This window comes from Equus przewalskii, chromosome 19, assembly GCF_037783145.1.
Source record: "Equus przewalskii isolate Varuska chromosome 19, EquPr2, whole genome shotgun sequence".
Classification (NCBI taxonomy): domain Eukaryota; kingdom Metazoa; phylum Chordata; class Mammalia; order Perissodactyla; family Equidae; genus Equus; species Equus przewalskii.
In genome coordinates this window covers 63,363,521-63,384,044 of record NC_091849.1, presented here as the reverse complement: position 1 = coordinate 63,384,044, position 20,524 = coordinate 63,363,521, and the positions used below count along the sequence as shown (strand labels likewise).

The following is a 20,524-nucleotide window of genomic DNA, read 5'->3' as shown; positions in this document are numbered from 1 at the left end:
CATAAGGATTATAGGTATACCAGAGGGAGAAGAGAAGGAGAAGGGGGCAGAAAGCCTGTTCAAAGAAATAACGGCAGAATGGACATTGGGGAAAAATTTACAGAAAGGGCCATGGTTACAAGAAGTAATGCGAGGCCTGTCTAGATCATGCAAATTCTGTAAAGCAGATAAAGTTAACTTGCTTAAAAAAGACTTTATAGAAAAAAACATTTTAAGTTTTCAGGTGTGTGGATGTGAAACATTATGTTACAGGTAGGTACATGAGTGAGATGAAAGTGTCCATGGATGTGCATGTGGGATGGGAGTGTCCATGGATATGTATGTGGGATCCAAGTGTTCATGGATGTGTATGTGGGATGTGAGTGTTCATGGATGTGTATGTGGGATGTGAGTGTCCATGGATGTGTGTGTGGGATGGGAGTGTCTATGGATGTGTGTGTGGGATGAGAGTGTGCATGGATGTTTGTGTGGGATGGGAGTGTTCATAGATGTGTATGTGGGATGGAAGTATCCATGGATGTGTATATAGGATGCCAGTGTTCGTAGATATGTATATGGATGCGAGTGTCCATGGATGCGTATGTGAGATGCCATTCTTTCCCATCCCACTAATTGTTTCTTTGGGTCACTGACCCACAGCCCAGATGAAGCCAAACCTCCAAATGACGGGGAACCAAGGAAAGCTCTTACAAAACGTGAACAAAAAAACTGAATGGCTTTTCTAAGTGAAAAAACAAAAAATGATTTTAACATGTACATAATTCAAAAGTATAGTGGGAAAAGCTATTTTAAATCATAAATAAATTACTGCATATTGAAAACACTGTGTCTTTCAGAGAAGTGCTAAAAATTAAAAATAAATGATCACAATTAAGAAGTATTGATACAGCTTAAATATCATTGCAACATACACCACCGCAAAGGGAATCTTTAGATAACATATTTCTTAGTTCCTGACAACCATCCACTTATTTTGATATTCATAACCAAATTCAAAATCAACAGAGTAATTAGAGGTTCCCTGGGAGTTTTCTATAACAGGATGTAATCTTATAGAGCAGAAAAATTAAACCAAAATTGAAAAAAAATTAATTGTTTGAATTCGATAGCAGTTCAAATGCAACCATGTAGAGAGAGTGTGACAGTGGAAAAAACACTGCGCTGGGAGGGAGAAGCCTCAAATTTGTACACCTAGCTCTCTCGCTCATTAATAATGAAAACCTGAAACGGTCTGTGCCTCAGTTTTCTCTTCTTGAAAATGTAGTTGAAAGAAATCTTGAGTAGCTAAAGTGTTTTATGTTGATGGCCAACTCTCATCAGTTGATGGCCTGGAGTGTTACATTCAGAAAGGTTCTAAGCATCGACATTTACCTGTGATGCTGTCCTAGGCTCAGGAAGTCACTTGTGCAAGGAGTTCACCAGCCCTGAACTAGATGGTCTCCAAGCTCCCAGCTGGATCTCAACTCGGGCCAGCTGGGCTAGGTCAAAGCCCAGTGCTTTTGTGTCCAGGGCATGCAGACTGCAACTCAGTTCAACAAGCATGTGCTGAGGTCCTGCTGTGTCTCAGCCAAAGGGTTACCCAATGGGAATACAGAGATGACTAGGAGAAGACACGCACTTTCAAGGAGTTAAGTCTTAACTGAGGGGCATTTTTTAAATTAAAAACATAATCAGCAGAATACTTTATGGTCATATGCATCTGATCTAATTCTAAATATCAAGTCAGAGAACACATGCTATGCTTTAAACTGTTACTGAAGTTAGTGATGTTTTAATTCAAAGGAAATGTTTCCATTAAGCATATCTGTCTAGAGGATTACTTTTTTAAATGTATTATATTTACATCCTCCCACATTGACATTCAAACACTTCAAGAATGCTGTCCTTCAAAAAGCCATGAACGATAAATTGAGTACAATGCAGCATCCTAAAATTATATTTCAATTTCACCTTGTCATATCCACCATCCAGTGTATTGCCCTCATAAGTTGTGCCCAACCTGGTTCTCACAATAGCCAAAACAACTGCTTTTTGCTTTCAGAATTTGCTGACGGAATTCCCATGGTTGGAATAGCCTTCCCACCATCCACCTACTCATACACTATTAATCCAGCGATCAGCCTTAGGTGACTCCTCCACTCCACATCTTCTGGATCCATTCATTCATTCATATATACAGTTTAAACAATTTAGGCACTTATTACAAGACAGGCACTGTGCTTACAGGAAGGATACAAATAAGAACGATCCTGCCCTCAGGAGCTTATGCTGAACTGAGGAGGGACTGTCGAGGGAAACAGGTTATGAGAAAGATGTGCACAGAGGACGTATATAAAACTTAACCTGGAAAGTCTAGGAGGATGTACCAGATGAGGTGTCATATGAGCTAATCTGAAAGGCTGTGCAACAATTAGGCAGGTTAAGAAGGAAATTCCTGACACAGAGAGAAGCATAAGTGGAGTCACCAAGTAGTGAAGCAGCGATGATACCCTGAGAACTATTGAGAAAGGCTGTGGCAGGAAGATGTGCATGGACCAGTGAAGGGAGACAGTAAGCAGGGTACAGACTATGAAGTTTCAACTTTTCTCTGAAAATGAAGGGGTTTTACTGAAAGGACGTGATCGGATGGGTTTAGAAAGATTCCTCTGACAGCACTGCAAAGATGAGATGGGAGGAGGTCTGGCTGGTGGCAGGGAAACGAATTAGGAGGTTACTGCAGGCACCCAGGTGAGTAGCAATAAGAGTTTACAGTGAGGTAAAGGCAAAGGAATTGGGAAAGAAAGAAGAAATTCAAAGATTTCTAGGAAGATGGAATATAAAGGATTTGAGAATGGATTTACAACGAGTTGCAATGGTGAGGCAACCCACAAAGACAGAGGTTATAGGAAAGCATTGTGTTTACACAGAAAGTCAAGAAATTTATGATGGGTCACAAGCAGCCTGAAGTCCCTATGGTAATCCACATAGAGATATTTAGCAGGTGGTTAGGGACATGAATCCAGAATTTGGTAAAACATTCTAATGTACTAATAGGGCTTTGGGAATCTTTAACGTGTCAGTGTAATTGAAGCCATGAGTGTGTTTGAGATTGGCCAGATACCACATATAAAATGAGAGGAGCAGAAGTTCAAGAGTAGAACCAACATTTGAAGTCAAGAGAAGACTGACTAGGGACATATACGAAAGTAGAAGACAAATCAGAAAGAAATGGAATTATAGAAGGAAGACGAGGGAACTGAGGAAGTCCTCCAGCTGTTATCATGACCACCACTCACTTTGCACTATTTGTATGGCTAACTATTTAGTATTTTCCCAAAGTACATACATCATATATATATTTTTTAAAACGTGCACTACCTTACTAGGTAAAGTATCTGCTTCCTGTGGCCTGGACGGTGTTTTCTTTATTGGGCATGGGCCTCCAAGAATCTTAAACTATGCTTCCTTTATGGAAGGCAGGGGCCAGGAGCCCCCTGCCTGATAATCAGTCTCGTTCCACCTCATGGTGGCCATTACCGCTCAGGTCTTTGGAGCTGAAATACCACGGAATCCCTTTCTAATGCCTGTGTCTGGAACAATACTCAGATGATAGTATCTTTTGCAGACTAGTGCCGAGTTTTTATTTCAGGTTGCTAAATATTAGGAGGCTAAATTTGACCTAGGGTACATAGATATCTGTAAATTGAAATATCCACCTAATTATAAAAGAGACTTTACTGCATTTTATTTTTCCAAATTATGTTTTTATGACAATTGTCATGATGAACATGAAGAATATCAAAGTAGAATCTCTTTACAATTTTTTACATCCAAAATAAATGAGATGGCTTATTTCAATATCTCTTTATTTCAGATACCAGGATGTAAAATATATCCATTTTTTTCCCCCAGAAAAAAAGGGCTAGGAAAGAAGACTTAAGCTCCAATATATTGCAAGACAATGATCACTAAGTAAGATAAATCTGCTAAGCTGTGTGAAATATGAAAGGAAAAGCCATTCAGTTACTTCACTTTTGTTTCATCTCTTTCTACTAATACACTAGGTAATCTTTCTGACCTGGATAGAACTTCTGAATGTGGATATATACCATCCTAGGTCTAAAGAACCCGATACATTGATTTATGCATTCCTTAGATATTGCATACACCATCTGACTAATTTTTCTAAAAGGTAAACCCCATAAAATGAAAACAAAACAGCTGGCCACCAAAACAAAGAGCTTCTCATTGCATTGTTAGAAGCTCTGTTTAAACAACAAGGACACTGACGTGGCACATGATGCTTGTGCACTGATGACTGATAACTTTAAAATAACTTTATATTCCTGTGATTAAGAACACCACTCAAATAGCGATCAGGAATGCTTTGAGCACAGAAATGTCAGTGGGAAGCTAATCAAACAGACCACATAAAGTCTAGCGAATACAGCCAGAAAACTCCACCAATAACTGTTACGACACTCATTCCCATTGGTGAATGCACATATCATGCACGAAAGTCCATTAAGAGAAGTTAAATTGGGGGCTCACTCCGTGGCCAACTTGTTAAAGTTCCACGGGCTCCACTTCGGCATCCTGGGTTCGAAAGTTCAGATCCTGGGCATGGACCTACTCCACTCATCAGCCGTTGTGTGGAAGCATCCCACATATGAAACAGAGGAAGATTGGCACAGATGTTAGCTCAGGGCTAATCTTCCTCACAAAAAAAAAAAAAAAGAGAGAGAGAGAGTGAAGCTAAACTGTGTAAGACATTTATATGACAGTGCAGATACCTTAACTGCTTTTCAATTCACATACCTTCTCTAGGTAAATATAATCACAATAATCACCTGGCAGAGCGACAATAAACAATGTGTAAATCATTAGCCAGGAATGATCTTTTATATTACATAAAGATATCTGTATGGCTCATGTTCTTTAAAATAGCTAATATCTAATTAAGCACATTAATTACTTTCAAATTGCATGAAATTACTTTCCATATCATTGCCTTATTTTACTATCTAAAGTTCGGAAGAATTATGAGAATTATCAAAATATTGCATTCTAAAATCTTTTAACATCTTCACTTAACCGCAGCTGCTCCTTTCAAGGCCCTTGAATTTTCATAGAGAGAGTCCTGTATGTAGTTACAATTCATAGCTATTGTTATTTGAAAAATGTTTTGGAATTTTAAATTCAACTTTGCCATAAAAGGTAGCATTCCACCAAGACTCCATAAAAGATAATGCCTCATTCACAGCAAAAGCCTTTCCATTTTCCAAACGATGATTTTCAATATTCTGTGTCGTAGGACTTGCTCGCATTACTTATTGATAAGACATATTTTATGACTGTTAGCTGCTTGACTTTCTGAAGTTTTTAAATGACTAATTTGGGGCCGGGGAAGCAAAACTCACAAAGAAGAAAACAACATAATTACTGTTCAGATTGAAACTTAAAATTGAAAGAAAGGGTACTATCCATAATTACAGCACGAAAAAGGCATAAACAGATATGTCCTGGCAAACCAAAATGTCCTGTCACTTTTCTTTTAAACAACTTCTTTTTTGTCTTTAAATAAATGTTCGCATGCATGGGAAGTTTTCACAAGACATCAACAGAAGGAGGAATATCTAAAGTCAATTCTGCAGTTTATTCCCCTGCTGCCACTCACAAAAGACTGACCTAGATCGAAATAAGCGCACATAAACTTGATGCAAGAGTGTGAGAAACACACACAGAAAAGCTAAGACAACCAGGAAAGAACCTTAAAAAATTCTTAGCCACATACAATGTGTTTCATCACCCAGTGGTAAACTGACATGAACGAGAAACTACTACCTCACAAGTAGATGGCCCCTTAGTCAGCTATTTCTGAAAATGAATAATTTATTAACTCTAGTGACACTAAAATCATCAGTCGATTCCTTCAAATTTTTTTCTAGTAAAAGACGAAGAAACTACCCTAAGCTAATTTCTCTTCTCATTTTTGAATTAGGCTTGCCTGTTAGCTATCTCAGAATTTATCATCTTGCCCACATTGCTTTTTGAGCTAAAGACATTTATGAGCTATTTAAGGAGAAAGAAAGAAGAATGTGCAAAAGGTAAATATAACCTCAGGTCAAGCCCTGGACTCCCTTTACCTCTTCCCTTCCTGCCAAATTCTCACACTGGGAGCACAGGCCTGGCCACACTGCACTGCTAGCATCACATGACAGATGGATTCTTCCAAAAAACTCGTCTCTACAGGACCCCCAGGGGTTGCAAGAACCACAGGGGAAGATGTTCTTGGAATTCTGCTATAGTTTACAGCGTAAAGATAATAATGGCAACTTTCTCTGGTACAGCAATTTCAAGTTTAAAAGTGCTTCCATGATCATGTTAAAGCCTCATAAGTTAGAAGGGCAGGCATTATCAATTCCACTCTACACATAAGGAAACAGGCTCAGATGGCTTACCCTCCTGAGGTTCACACCTCCAGAAAGTGATAGTGCTAAGACCAGAATCCAGTCCACTGCTCTATCCAACTAGCTGATGCTTGCCTCCCTTTCTGACCATGGCAGTTTTAGAATGGTAGAAACCAAGCCAACACCAGGCTGTAGGCAGAGGACTCCATTCTACCCAAACAGCCCAATGCCTGACCCAGTTCTGATACCTCCAACGATGGTCTTATTGTTGACTTGGATATCATATGACACTTGGTTGGAAACAGCCTACCCAAGAAATAAAATCCAGAGCAACAGTAGGGAGAAGTCATGGTAGAGGAGAAGAGTGGGGGAAATGCTAAGGTCTTAGAGATCTCCATAAGCAAGAGAGAAAACAGATCAGAAAAGCCCTGGATCAGAGACTGGAGACAGGAGCGCTTGGAAAAGAGTGGACAATGTCGCTAGCCAGGAGAAATTCTCCTCTGGCTCCTTTAAGCTTTATTCTCTGGACCCCAGGAGCAAACATCAGGAGCAAAGGGTCAGCAAGGCACTAGCAGCTCTGGGACTTTCTCTAACGTTACAAAGTGAACAGAACACTGACAGGGTGCACTTCTCACCAAGAGGTGAGGACAGGGCAGAGTAAAATATATAAGAATCCGGCCAAACGCCTGACACATGGAAGGCACTCAGGAAATGTCAGTCTCTTCTCCCAGAGGAAGATGGGAACACACCACATGACCACAGCTTGTTGTACTTTGAAAAAGACGCACAAGAGGACTAACAACCTGGAGTCAGTCAGTGCACACAGGTTCTGGGTTCTGTTACGCTAGCTACCATGGGCCTCAGGCAAATTTACTTCAACTCTCAAGATCAGCTCTAAAATGTAGAACTCACATCACAGGCCAAAAAGTAAAAAGCTGTTTAAAAATATGAAATAGTCCATAAATATAAATGAAATACAACGTAATGGACCGTCTTAGCCATGGTACAGCAACCTCATCCATGTGCGTCTCGCAGGGGTGGGAGAATAAGAACATTATTCAGGAATCCCTACGTGATGTCTTTCCAGGAAGCTAACTGCACAGGTTTGACACGAATCGTCTCCTCATTTAACAAGTTGAGCAAATAACACTCCCCAGATGTTGTGTTTCTATTCCTGTCAGCAGTAGCACTTAAAGCCCACGCTGGCTTCCATAATCGACTTCAAATTTAGTAATCGATTGACTTAAGCAATGGTGCCCCCTCACTTCTGGTTCAGAAGGAATACATCCAGTTAGAAGAAAGTCAAGACCAGTTGGCAGAAATGTGGACTGAGGGTGATGTCTCCGGCCCTTCATCCTCTTTGACAATTCCCTGTTGTTTCATCCTTTAGGCTCCTCTTTTATCTGGCTTCCCCCTGAGCATTTGGGAACCCCTACTGGGCATGCTCATTTACTAAGACAGGTTTTTCTAGAGAGTGGAAAACTCCAAGAGCATTCAGCGTTAAGTTTCCCTAAATTTAAACATGTCCATCAGCGGGGTGGGGCGGACTATACTGAGTGGAACAGAACGCCTCCTCCCCAATCTTTTCTACTTAACACAGCATCTCGGGACAGGCACCTGCTCACGGTTCAGCGTCTCTCTCATTACTCTCTGCCTTCTTGCTTTACGTCCTCACCCATCCCTGCCTCGGCAATATTATGAAATGTTTGGGTGTCAGATACAACAATCTCTGCAGAGCACAGTGAAAACGTGACACCTGCGCTGGGGGAGACTCCTGCTCACTCCTCCCCAGCTGCTCGCTCTTCTTCTCCTTCTTTTGCCAGTTGCTAAATGGGGTCTCTCACATTGAGGATACATTTCAGGCTACAACATTATAATCAGCAGGAGGGAGAACAAGGAGAAGGAAAAGCGGAAGGTACAAGAGTTCTAGTGCTGCTTCTTTCTCTCTCCTCTCACGAGGGAAGCGGATACTGGGGACACTTGAAAAGTTAGTGCCAGCTTCCCTGTTAAGAAGAGAGGCAGAAGTCCAAAGTCAATACTCTTCACAAAGCAATTCACGCCATGAATTGAAGGATTTGTAAGAAAAGTGGAACCTCTTAGAGTCCCAACTGAATTTTCTTGCTCACATTTACACAGCAAGTGGCAGAGCTAGAACTAGAACTCAAAAACGCTGGGATCCAAAGTTAATGGTCTTTCCACCGTAGCATGATGATTTTTATTATCTGGAGACAATCCCCTTGCCCTCAATCCCCAGGAAAACTCCAGTGACAGCGTGGGTGGGGCTCTGGCCCTCCTTCCCATAATCAGCAGCTGGTCTTCTGAATCAGCCTAGCCTTTTGCCAAACCACTTCTCTGAAACTGAGGAAAGGGCAGGAGTTAAGTGAAGGAAAAGGTAGACGAAATACCAGCTTCTTCTTGGCAGAAGGACAGTGTAGTGTGTGGGGAAATACTTGGACTCAGAACCAAAGGTCTGGGTTTGAATCCCGGTTGTGCCACGTTACGTGAGTCAGCCGGGGGTACTGCTGGGGCTCCCTAAGCGCCAGGACAAGGACGTGAGGATTTGACTACCTCACTTACCGTCCACAGAGGCTGTCATGAGAACCCAAATATATGGACATCAAATTTGAGCATAGTTCAACTATTTGGCATTTGATTCAAAAACTACTTAGAATAATGGCCAGCATGAGGTAAATCCTCAATAAATGTTAGTACTCTTATTAAATATTCCAGTATAGTGCTCAGTTCCCATCGTCAAGCCCTCCCTCTAACAGCCTACTTCTATTTTTTTTCTCTTCTCTTACGATTCTGTAGCTCCTCTCTCTATGAAGCTTTTGTAAAAGAAGAATAAGATTTTAGATCTAATGAGATCTTCTCTGATTTAGGTCCCAGATAATGCAGTTTTCAATCCATGTAATATAGTGGTTCATGGTGTCTGGTGACAGTTACTTGAAGGAGTATTCACTGAGGAAGTCAGGTTTCAAAAAGCCTCCAGAACACACACATACACCCCAAAAAACCCCACTAGGATTAAGCAAAGACTTCATGTTGGCAGATAATTGTCCACCATTTAAAGTTATTTGCAGCAGTCAAGTATTTCTAGTTACATGGCAAAGGTATTTAAAATTACTTTGCCAACAAAACGAATTATTTTTATGACAAAGTACTTGTAATTTTGAATAAAATTTTTCCGAAATCTTGAGGTGAAACTAGCTTGATTATTCTTTTCCATTTATACATATTTAAAGACATTATCAAGAGCAAATTCAAGGAGTAATTTACAGTCAAGGCTGATGAAATTATACAGGTATATTTTAATTGATATTTTGTAATGTTTCTTTGGCATATTTGCTGGTCAGTTTTCCATCTTCTTTCTATTAATGCCTACTTTCACACACTGTGAAGAGAGAGAGCATGCACTGTAGGTGGCTCAAGATGATGTTTCTGTAGTGATGACAAAAGTGACACAAACCTAATTCTCTGTTACCAGAACTTCAGTTTTGTAGGGGCTGTTGAGAAAGTAATTTCTCAGATATGTGCTACGATGGGCCAAGCATTTCCATTAAAACTTATTTCTGATTTAGCAAACATTTCAAAGCTCTGTGAAAGCATCCTGCTTTCCAGTCTATTTTTATACAAAGTGTAGAAAAGGCCACCTCCTTTGACTATGTGTCACGAAGTTCCTTTATATATGTGCCGTCTGAATAGCCCCGTGATCCCCAGTCTTTAAGACATAAAGTGCCCTCTAGAAAAAAGAACAGCGCTGCTCCACGAATTGCAGGTGACACGACACGCTTGCATGGCAGCAAAGAGGATTCCAACACACTCCCCAATCCAAAGCACTCGCCACTGCACAAGAGGCCACGGCACTAGCAGAGGAGGCTGACTGATAAAGTGACTGCAGAGGTCCGGGATTAGCGAGGGCTATTGTATAACACAGCACAGACTGCAATATTTTGAGAATCCGTGCAATGAAGGAACAATATTTGCAAGCCAGTGGAAAGCAATCAGAGGAACAGCAGCAAGAAGGATGTTTTGGACGTGAGCCTTTGGATGGTGCTCCTCCTTTTATTTGTCCATATAAACCCATAAAGTCTGATCGCTGTCCTGAGGCAGTTAGCAGGCTTGAGATTCTGTCCTAAAACTCACCCTCTCCTACTTAAAATCCCTCAGCTCCACCCTCCCTGAGGCAGCCCATGGTGACGTGCGATGGCCACCACTTGCACCGTGCCTGCCCCTGCCTATTCAGATCCTCTCAAGCGGCAGCCCATGTTTTCCACTGGCCGCTGGCGGCCTCTATCCACCTGCTGTCTGCAGCGAACAGCAAGCACAGTAGAAACCTATAAATCCTGACCAGCAGAAAAGGTGTCCAGGACAGTGGCAGCGGCTGCAACCAGTGAGGACAGACAGACTGACACCAGACAGACAGACAGCAGCACCATCAGACACCATCCATTACTTCCAGTCTCAGAAGAGGGGAAGCCTGCAGCACCAAGGATGTCATTGTTCCACTAGGGACGGGCAGCAGATTAACAGGGCTCTGCCTCCCTCAAGCTGGCAGGCTTAAAGTATTTGGCGTGTGGATGAGAAGGAGCAGGGAACGCAGAAACCTGCTGCTCTTGACAGAACCAGGCCAGCTCTGGCCTTCCGAGTTAACAGCCCCTTTTTGAGTCGACAAGGAAAGGGCAGGAATGACTGAGCTTCCACTCCTTTGCTGTGACCCAGCACCCACAGCTCTCCCTCAAGAGCCCCCTCTCCCAGCTGGGTGGCAGTTGCACTGGTGGGGAGCCATTGGCCTGTGAACGCAGCTTCCCTCCATTCCTCTCCTGCGAGGCACTGCTGCACTGAGGGGAAGGGAGGAAACCTTCCGTGGCAGCATCTTCTCTTGGGAAGCGGTCCTGGGGGTGGGGGAGAAGCCCGGCTGGGTGTGCTCTGCTCCTGGGTGTCACCCCTGGTCCCTCCCTGCCCTTCTCTGCGCTCAGAGAACTCCAGATGCAACAGGTTTCCTGTGCTCTTCACGCCCATCCTCTGCCCCCAGACACCCCTCCTGGCCTAAACAGGGGACACGAAGGGGTTAGTCCCAGTCAGGGTCCCTCAATTCCTCCACTCCGAGATGAAAACTTTCCTGAAAATGTGAAGACCCCCAGGGGGAAGGCAGAGACTTCAGCTCCACTGTAGGGGTGCCACAAAGGAGCGAGGAAAACCCAGTACCCCGTAAGCAGTTCTGTCTGAGACTAAGGCAACCAGCAGCACAGTGTCACACACTCCTGCACCACCAGCAATGAGCCCCATCCCCTCGCCAGACACAGGAAAATGGGGCACTGGACAGACATCCCTTGAAGGGTCGATGGTTTTAAAGACGGGGATGTGTGCAAAGACTCCATCCCCTGTCGTACTGCCTCCACCAGGAATGGGCAGGCCCCAGAGGTCTCCTGGAAACCAGGAAAGAGGAACCCCTATTTTATTCAGGCCAGAGTCCCCAGCAGCTTCACTCATTATTAAAAACTTTGCATTGCCAATGGCAGTATATATGGGTAAGAAAAGACGTCTTCACACAGGTATTCTGTGTGGAAGGCTGTGAATAAAACGTTAAAGAGAAGCTGGGGAGGCAGATTACCAAAGATGGCAACTGCCCAAAAAAGACCCAACCTTCATCTGTGGGATGAATGAGAACCAAATGAACACTAAAATGAAGCCTTTTCCTTATGTAAATGCTGGCACCCTTCACCGGGGTAGCCCCAACCTGCTCAACAACTCCAAGACAGGGAGCTGTCCTCAGCACCTCTTCACCCCACCTCCCCTTCCTCCACCCCTGCTCTGCCCCTAAACTGCTCCCAGCCTGAGGCCCTTCCACTTGGGTGGGATCAGCTCTTCTCAGCTTCTGCAGAGCCCATCCCCAGGGTGGCCCCTGCCCACCCAATCCTCCTCTGCACCCCAGCCTCAAGCCATCCTCTCCTGGCTCCTTGGCTCCAGGCTCGGTGGCATCCCCTCCTTCCTCCTGTTTCCGCAACCTCTGCCCTGCTCAGGCCCAGCGCCCCCGGCCCCAAGGCGGGCGCCTCCGCCCGCACCCAGCACCCTCGCCCGCCCGCCGCCCACACTCAGCTGAGAGGATGTGAATGGACCGATGGAGGCAAGGATGGCGCGGCGGGGGTGGCTTACTTGAGCATGGCTTCTTCTTTTTCCTCCTCTTCCTTCTGCCGGTCCATCACTGCCATGATAATGTTCCTCTCCTCCTCGGTCAGGTGGCTCAGGTCGGGCAGCTCTTGCATCGGGGGAGGCACCGTGGGTGGGCGAGGACCGCGGGGCCCCACGGCCGAGGACATTTTCGTGGCCTGCCCGGCCCCTCCTCCGGCCCTCCGGCTCTCACCTTTCGGATGCACGCGCAGCAGCTGCGCCCCTGCTCCCCTCACAGCGGAGACCTCCCGGCGGCGGCGGGAGGAGGAGCAGCGGCGGCGGCGGCGGCGGAGCCGGGGAGAGCGCGAGCCCAGGCTTTCATGGTTGTGTGCATCCACCCAGCCCCGGATGCGGCCTCGGCCGGCGGGGGCGGGCCGGCGGGGGCGCGGCGAGGGGCGCGGGGCGGGGGCGCGGGGCGGGGGCGCGGCGAGGGGCGCGGCGAGGGGACGCGGGCTCGCGCCAGGCTCGGCCGATGCGGGCGCGCGGGGCTGGGCGCGCGGGGCCCGGAGGGGGCCGGGCTGGGGCCGCCGCCGCCGCCGCCGAGGCTGCTCCCAGGCTTGCCTGCCTCCAGTTCGGAGCCCCGGGAGGGAGAGGATGAGTTTGGTGTCAGTTAGGCGGAGTCTCCGAGGCTTCGTTCCCGGGCGATGCTGCTGCTGCTCTCGCAGACATAGCTGCCAGCCACTCAGTCCTGGAGCCGCTCCCCCACGCTCGCCAACGTGCGCACCACGTCGCTCTGTGCCCAGGCACCCCTCACCCGTGAGTCATCCTCCCTGCCTCGTCCCTGTCTGTGTCATCCTCCCCAGCCTTATTTTCCATGAGTTGCGTTAATCACCATCATCCTCGCTGGCATCTTCATCGTGGAGCGATAATATGACTTGAGCACCCACGATGTTATGAACACTCTCTGGATACATTTTTTTTTCCTGCTACCATATCTTTCTCATTTACTAGCCGAGTGTTCAGAGCCACAACAATGTGATTTTTAAGATAATTTTGATACACACACCCCTCCAACAGCCTGGATCTTCTGGATCCGTTATACGCAGTCTTTCTTGACCCGTCCTCAGTAGGACTGTTCTGCAGTTTATCCTAATTGCCCCTCAAGATGCCCCACAACAGGGCAACTCTTTAGTTTGTCATTTGGGGCTCTGGGTAGACCCATCACTTTGCATAACCACACTTCTGTGGCGCCTGCAAATGGATTATAGACTCTAATTCCTCTAATGATGCTCCCTATCAGCATGTACTCACTTCTTAGCCTCTGTAGGTACTTCTCAAGAAACACTGATCCCAGATAAGGAAAACAGCCAACCATATTCTGTTGTGAGAAGCTTCTTCTCAATGCTGGCCCAATGATAGGCATTAAAGATGAGCTTCTCTGCTGATAAAGGAAAAATAAATAGACAATCCTTTCAAAACAGGTAATGGTATCTGTTTTGAAACCTGGAAACTGAATTTTCTTAGTATAATTATAAAAGAATCAATAAAGAGAAGGGTTCAAATTGAACAGCAGTTTCCCAGGGACCATCTCTCTTAGCAGCAGTGATGAAAGAACTGATGGGTTCTCTCCTGGGTGTTCTATCTGTCATCCCAGAAATCCCAGAAAGGATCCGGCTCTAAGATTTTTTTCCTCCAAGCCTAACTTTGTTAATGAAGAAAATGATGATGATGGTATTTGTGAATCCTAAAATATGAAATATGCAATTTTAAGGAATTTAAGAATTTGACTACTTGATTTCCCGTTGAATGTAGGTGCTGCGTCTACAGGGACATGTCTCTCTGAATCCTGTCAGTAATGGCAGGCCCACTACCTCCTGAATTCTCTCCCTACGCCCGAGTCCCTCATCCACCTGCTTCACACGGCTGCTTCAGACGGCTGTCGTGTCACCTGCAGGTTTCTCCAGAACAAGCCTTCCCTGTGCAGCCAATGAGTCTGGTCATTCTGGCCACCTGCCTAAGGACACACGGTGTTTTCTCAGTCACTTTTCTGAAGAGAAGTACAAGGATACATATAGAGAATGGAGAGCGGTGTCTGGCACATAGTAAATGCTTTGTAATCACTAATTTTATTTATTTACCCCTAACTTTGGGGCAGCCGTGTCAGTTATGAGGATGTCACTGGATGAACACATGGCCCCCTAAAATCTCCAGTCCTGTTTCATAACTGCTGCCCCCAGATTTCCTGTTTCCTCTGCCTGAGCAATTGATGAAACAGTCTCATCAGCATCTTTTCTTCGTTTTTAACAAATTGTACTTGTTTCCCCTGGGCTGGCGTGGATTAAAGGGGAAATGAATTTGAATTCTGCCTCTACCAGTGATTTTATGATTGTGGCCAACTCACCTGTCCTCCCTGAGCCTCTGTTTCCTCATCTGAAAAATGAGGGAAAGCTGTTTCCTCAAAACTGAAGAGAAGTATTAATGAGAAGACCTATTTGAAGCATCTAGCTAAGTGCCTAACACTTTGTGGTTCTCTTCATCTTATTTCCTGTTCTCTCCGAGGTGTGTTGGGCCATCTCTGAATTGTTAATGTACAGAGGGGAGTAGAAATGTGGATGATACCTTCATTCCGTCAGATGCCTGTCTCTCTGCTAGTCACCGTGGGGATGCAACAGACAACGCCTTGTCCTCAAGGAGTTTGAACCAATTCGGGACCCATAAAACTCTTCTAAAATACAAACAGAAGAATTAGAGATCCTCAGTAGACATTGGAACTAGCTGAGTAGTGCTCCTGAAGACCAGGCCTGATGAACAGTGGACAGTGGTCTTTTAGTCTGCCAGGGCTGCTTTGACAAATAACACAGACTAGGGGCTTGAACAACAGAAATTTATTTTCTCATGGTTCTGGAGGCTGCAAGTCCAAGACTAAGGTGCTGGAAGCATTGATTTTTCCTGATGCCTCTCTCCTTGACTTGTAAATGGCCACCTGCTTGCTGTATCCTCACGTGGCCTTTTCTTTGTGCTTGCCCATCCCTGGTGCCTCTCCCTCTGCTTACAAGGACATCATTCCTGTTGGATCAGGGCCCCACCCTTAAGACCTCATTGAACCTAAATTACCTCTTTAAAGGCCCTATCTCCAAATATAGTCACATTCAAAGGTACTGGGGATTACAGCTTCCACGTAAGAATTTAGAGGGGACACAAGTCAGTCCGTTACTCGTGGTTTCCATTTATTAGAATTCCTTCTGGAAATGGTGATAGACGTGTGTTATCTGGAGACTTGATGAAAAGAAGTCTGGTCTTGATGATCTTTGTGTGCTCAGCTCCTTCCTTGGACTCCATAAGTACATGTGAAATTAGTGAGTGAATAAACCAATAAACGAATGAATGGACTGACTCATAAGTGAGTGGGTGTCGTGGTGTGACCTGTCAGTGTCTCACTTCGGCCAGGAACCCATTATGGAGGCTTCAGAACCAATTTCTAAACTCCAAGAGAAGTGTACTTCTAGAAATGTAAGTCCAGAAAAGCAGCACTTCTCTGCACATAGATAAACATGAAAACACTCAAAGTAGCTACACCACCGCGTGTGGCAGACAACCAGCCTCTGAAGACGCCCTACAAAAAACATCCCGTAAACTTAGAAAAACGTGCACAACGCCTCCCTCTTAGAAATTCACAAGGCACCTTAACAAATAAACAGTGCTAAGAAGAAATTATTTACTACAGTAAAGAAATCTGTTTACCTGGTTTGGACTGGTATTTCCCAAATGTGCTTGAACTTACCCTGAGCTGTATTCTCCTGATCGGGGAAAATCCTGAGTTAGAAGCCTGGTGTCCAAAGACGTTAATTAGAGAGACCATGAAAATGCTAATGTGATTTTCCTTGCTCAGCCAATGGTATCTGCAGAAAAATGTCTTAACTCTCTGTTCATAAGTTGTGTACCAGATGCCCCGAGGTCAGCACTAACATCATGTTCAGGGTACTAGTCAGAAACAATGACTTAGACAAAGCTCCTCCCAGCTAAGCTTCCTAACGTTCTCTCCCACTGATACTCTGAAGTCATCATTTCTCAAAATAACTCTAAAATTCGACACCACTGTTAACTGTTCATTTAACTTAGTAGTTGAGAGTATAACTTCAAAGTGGAAAATCACTGAAATAGGGTCAGGTTCAAATCCTTACTCTACCATTTGATAGTTGTAGTGCATTTAATACTATCTCCTCCCAAAATTCATGTCCACTCAAAATGTGACGTTATTTGGAAGTGGGTCTTTACAGATGAAATTAGTTAAAGTGAGATAATATTGTATCAGGATGGGTCCTAAACCCAGTGACTAGTGTCCTGATAAGAGGAGAGACAGACGTACAGGAAGAAGGCCATATGAAGATAGAGAGACAGAGAGGAAGGCATTGTGCAAACAGACACAGAGAATGGAGAGACATGCCCCAAACCGAGGACTGCCAGGAGCCACCAGACGCTGGACAAGGCAGGAAAGGTGCTCCTCTAGTGACCTCAGAGGAGGCGGAGCCCTGCTAACACCTTGGTTTCGGACTTCTGGTTTCCGCAACTGTGAGAGAATACGCTTCTGTTGCATTAAGCGCTTTGTGGTACTCTGTCACAGCAGCCCCAGGAGACTAATGCAATAGTGATGTGAGTTTGGGTGAGTTAGTAAACCTCACTGAGCCTCACTTTGCTCATCTTTAAAATGGAAATAACTATCCACCTTCCAGGTCTTTGGTAAGGATCACGGGTTGTGACTATGTGCAGCCCCTGCTGTGTGCAAGGCTGAGCGCATGGGAGGGAATGATGCACGAGGGCAATGGCCCTGGAGGGGATCGGCAAGTGATGGCCCGTGAGCCAAGCACAGCCAAAAGCCTGCTTTTCTGAATAAAGTTTTATTGGCGCACAGCTACACGCATTGATTTATGTATCATCTATGCCTGTCTTCCTGCTACAATGGGAGAGTAGACGCAACAGAGACCATATGTCCTACAAAGCTTAAAATATTTACTATCTGCCTCTTTACAGAGAACATTTGTCAACCTCTGCTCTAGATGCTTGCAATGCAGCTGGAGGAGAGAGGCATAAATAAATAAACACACAAGGACGTTGGATTATGATAATTGCTCTAGAAAATAACTTGCCAGATTTAATAGAGAGTGAACTGTGGGAAGATAGGTAGTCATGGAAGTCCCAAGAAGGGGTCCCATGACCAAAGACTTGAAGGGTAAGAGGGATTAGCCTACGAAGAGCCGGCACAGTGTTACGAGCTGAGGAAAGTGCTAGAACAAGGCTCTGAGTCAGAAAAAGGGCCGCCAGAAGAACAGAAGCAGGAAGTCCAGTCGGTAAATTGAAGTGGCTCAGGCTGTGTGATACAGGAAGAGTGGAGAAAAGTGGACACGTTAGAGATGTGCTTTGAAAGTAGAACCCAGAGACCTGCTGACAGCTGAGATGTCGGATTTGAGAAGAGCAGGTAAATAGTTATGATTCCTGTTTGGGACTGAGCAGTACGTGGGTGGCTGCTGGTCCCTGTCCTGAGATGGGGATTTGTGTGTGTGTTGTGGAGGGTGGGTAGGTGATGTGGGAAGGACATCAAGAGCCTTTCCTTATCGTTGCTGTCGTTGTCATCATCTAAACTCTCAAAAAGAGAAATATATTTGAATTTAATTTGCTAATTGATCCCTCTGACGAAAATGTTTTGCTCTAACTAAAGTTTAAAACAAGATGATTTTCCTTTGAAGATTGCGTCTATCAAAGATTGGCCTGGGGGTGAAGAGGGCTTTGTTACTTTCTCCACAAAGACAAAAATGAAGAAGTCACTGAGACATAGTCAACAGAAGTTTGCATACACGTGCACACGCATGTAAGAGCTAAGAGCAAAGTGCCAGTTAATTTCTACTCCAAGGAGTAATAAAGTAGCACTTTTGTGATTTCAGAATTCTGTACACTCAAATTATAGTTATTTAAGTTTTTTTAATTTCTAGAAGATTTTGAAATAAAATAGTTAGGCATATCTTCAACACTCATTGAGATGCAATCTTGACTAACCGGTGAACTATAGTCCTGGAGTTTTGACTTAAGTTATCACCAGATCCATCTGTATATTTTTACCACCATTCTCATGAGCACAAGAATGTTCATATGTAAGGTGATCATCCGTCCCAGTTTGTCCAGGACCATCTAAGTTTGTACCTGTTGTACTGGCATTAGTATCAACAGCATCTCTTTTCACTTAAAAGTGTCCTAGTTTGGAGGATAAATTACATTGTCACCCTATTTATACATAGTTATAGTGATTTGCAAAAATATAGCCTTTCTGGCTTCAAACAACATTTGGCTCTCAAGAGATTTCACTAAAAGTATTTGGCTGAAACTGGATATCAGATTTTGGCTCAAATTCAGCCAAATACCAATTTTAATCTGATTTTTGGTAAGGTTCCACCATTGTCATTTATTTCATGAGGGATTCGGTATTTGGGAATGTATTTGTCCTTGGGCCTAGAAGAAGGGACTTCGTTCTGTTCTCTTCTGGTGGGTTACGCCAACCTTGGACACGCTTCTTCCAAGCAATTAATATTCCTAGCTATTCTTTCTCTGAGTTATTTCCTTTCAATGCTTGTCTCCTGATTCAAAACCAGAGTTGTGGCCTCTTTTGCATTCTTCTGAAACTGATCATGTTCCATATTAGTCAAACTTAGAATGCTTAATTGGCAATGTTTGAGAATAATTTCTCCACATTCTGTTCTCTCCCAATTTCCTTCTTTGCACTGAGTAACTTCTTGCGAATTCTTCCATTTTGATTTTATATGACATTCAGGGTCTCCATCTTAATGCCTATTTTTTAGCTTTATTCGTCTGAGTTTATACTGGTTGGATTGAACTGCCAAAGTCTTCATGCCATCCTCCCACCTGTGTGAGTGAGATCCTCCTCCATTTATGATCATTCACTTTCTTAAGGAGTATAACAAGTTGAATTGAGTTAAAAAGAAATGCTAACTTTTACCTACGTACAAAGCTAAAAGCATCCTAAGTGGAAAATGGATTTGGATAATAATTTCTAAGACTAGATTATTTTATGAGCAGTAAAAATTTTTATAAACTGGAAAGCACCTTTACTAGGTTTAGCATTTATTAACTATACTTTCGTTAAAATAATGTTTTATAAAACCAGAGAGACCTCAACCATCAGATTTAAACCAACACTTCTTCCTAGAACATTCCGACTGGACCCCAGCCCCTGGGACTGTTTCCTGGCAGGTTCTTGCCTATTTTCCTATTTCCCACCCCCAAATTTGAGACAAGCAAGTCACTCCACACAGGCCAGCCCTGGATAAGACAGCTGCTTATATTCATCATGCCACAGCCCCTGCAGGCATGTGGGCAGCCTCATAGAAGCATACAGGGAATTGACTCCTTATTCTGGAAGGAATTAACCCTACAGAATTGAGGAGGTCACTTAGTCTTCCTGAGCTTGAATTTCCTTATCTGCAAAATAGAGACAATTGTATCTCCTTTAAATATCCTCAGCACTTTTATCATGGCAATAGTATTCACTGAGCATATTACGTGCTCCTGGCCTGTACTGGATGTTCCGCATGCACTATCGTATTTACCTCTTTCAACAGTGGGGAGGGACTGTTACTATCCTTTGGGGCACTCTATAGCATGACCAGTGTAGATCACTGCCCTTGCTCATTTTCTTCATTCCTCAGGATCAGGGGGAGAGCCAGTGTTTTCCTTGATTCCTCAAGCACAGACCCCAGATTATGATTCTCCCTCCAACTTGTAAAATTTCTTCTAATTTTAGGCTTACATCACTTTCTCCTTTCTTCTAGGATTTCTCCCAACCTCCTGATCACTCACCCCCATTTACCCAAGACTTAGCTGGCACTCTTCCTCTCCACCCCAAGAGCCACTCTCGTGGAAAATACCTCCACCGTCCCTGTGGAGGGTACAGCCAACACCCTGACCTCTGCATAGCTCAGTCTTCTCCAATCCACTCCATTCAGGATCCACTTTCATGG

General features: G+C 44.3%; 1 protein-coding gene across 26 annotated transcripts in view; it reads right to left on the bottom strand.

Moving 5' to 3' along the window:
• The window catches only part of RIMS1 (regulating synaptic membrane exocytosis 1), a 418,478-nt gene extending 405,202 nt beyond the window's left edge, over positions 1-13,276 (bottom strand). For 16 of the 26 annotated variants that reach the window (XM_070584900.1, XM_070584898.1, XM_070584901.1 and 13 more), the window contains exon 1: positions 12,546-13,275. In XM_070584900.1, coding sequence (XP_070441001.1) covers positions 12,546-12,709 — 164 coding nt within the window. In that variant the 5' untranslated portion in view covers positions 12,710-13,275. Of the gene's footprint in view, positions 1-12,545 lie in introns of all 26 variants that reach the window. The other 10 variants (XM_070584895.1, XM_070584896.1, XM_070584897.1 and 7 more) reach the window with 2 other exon arrangements.
• Positions 13,277-20,524: the final 7,248 nt, after the last annotated feature.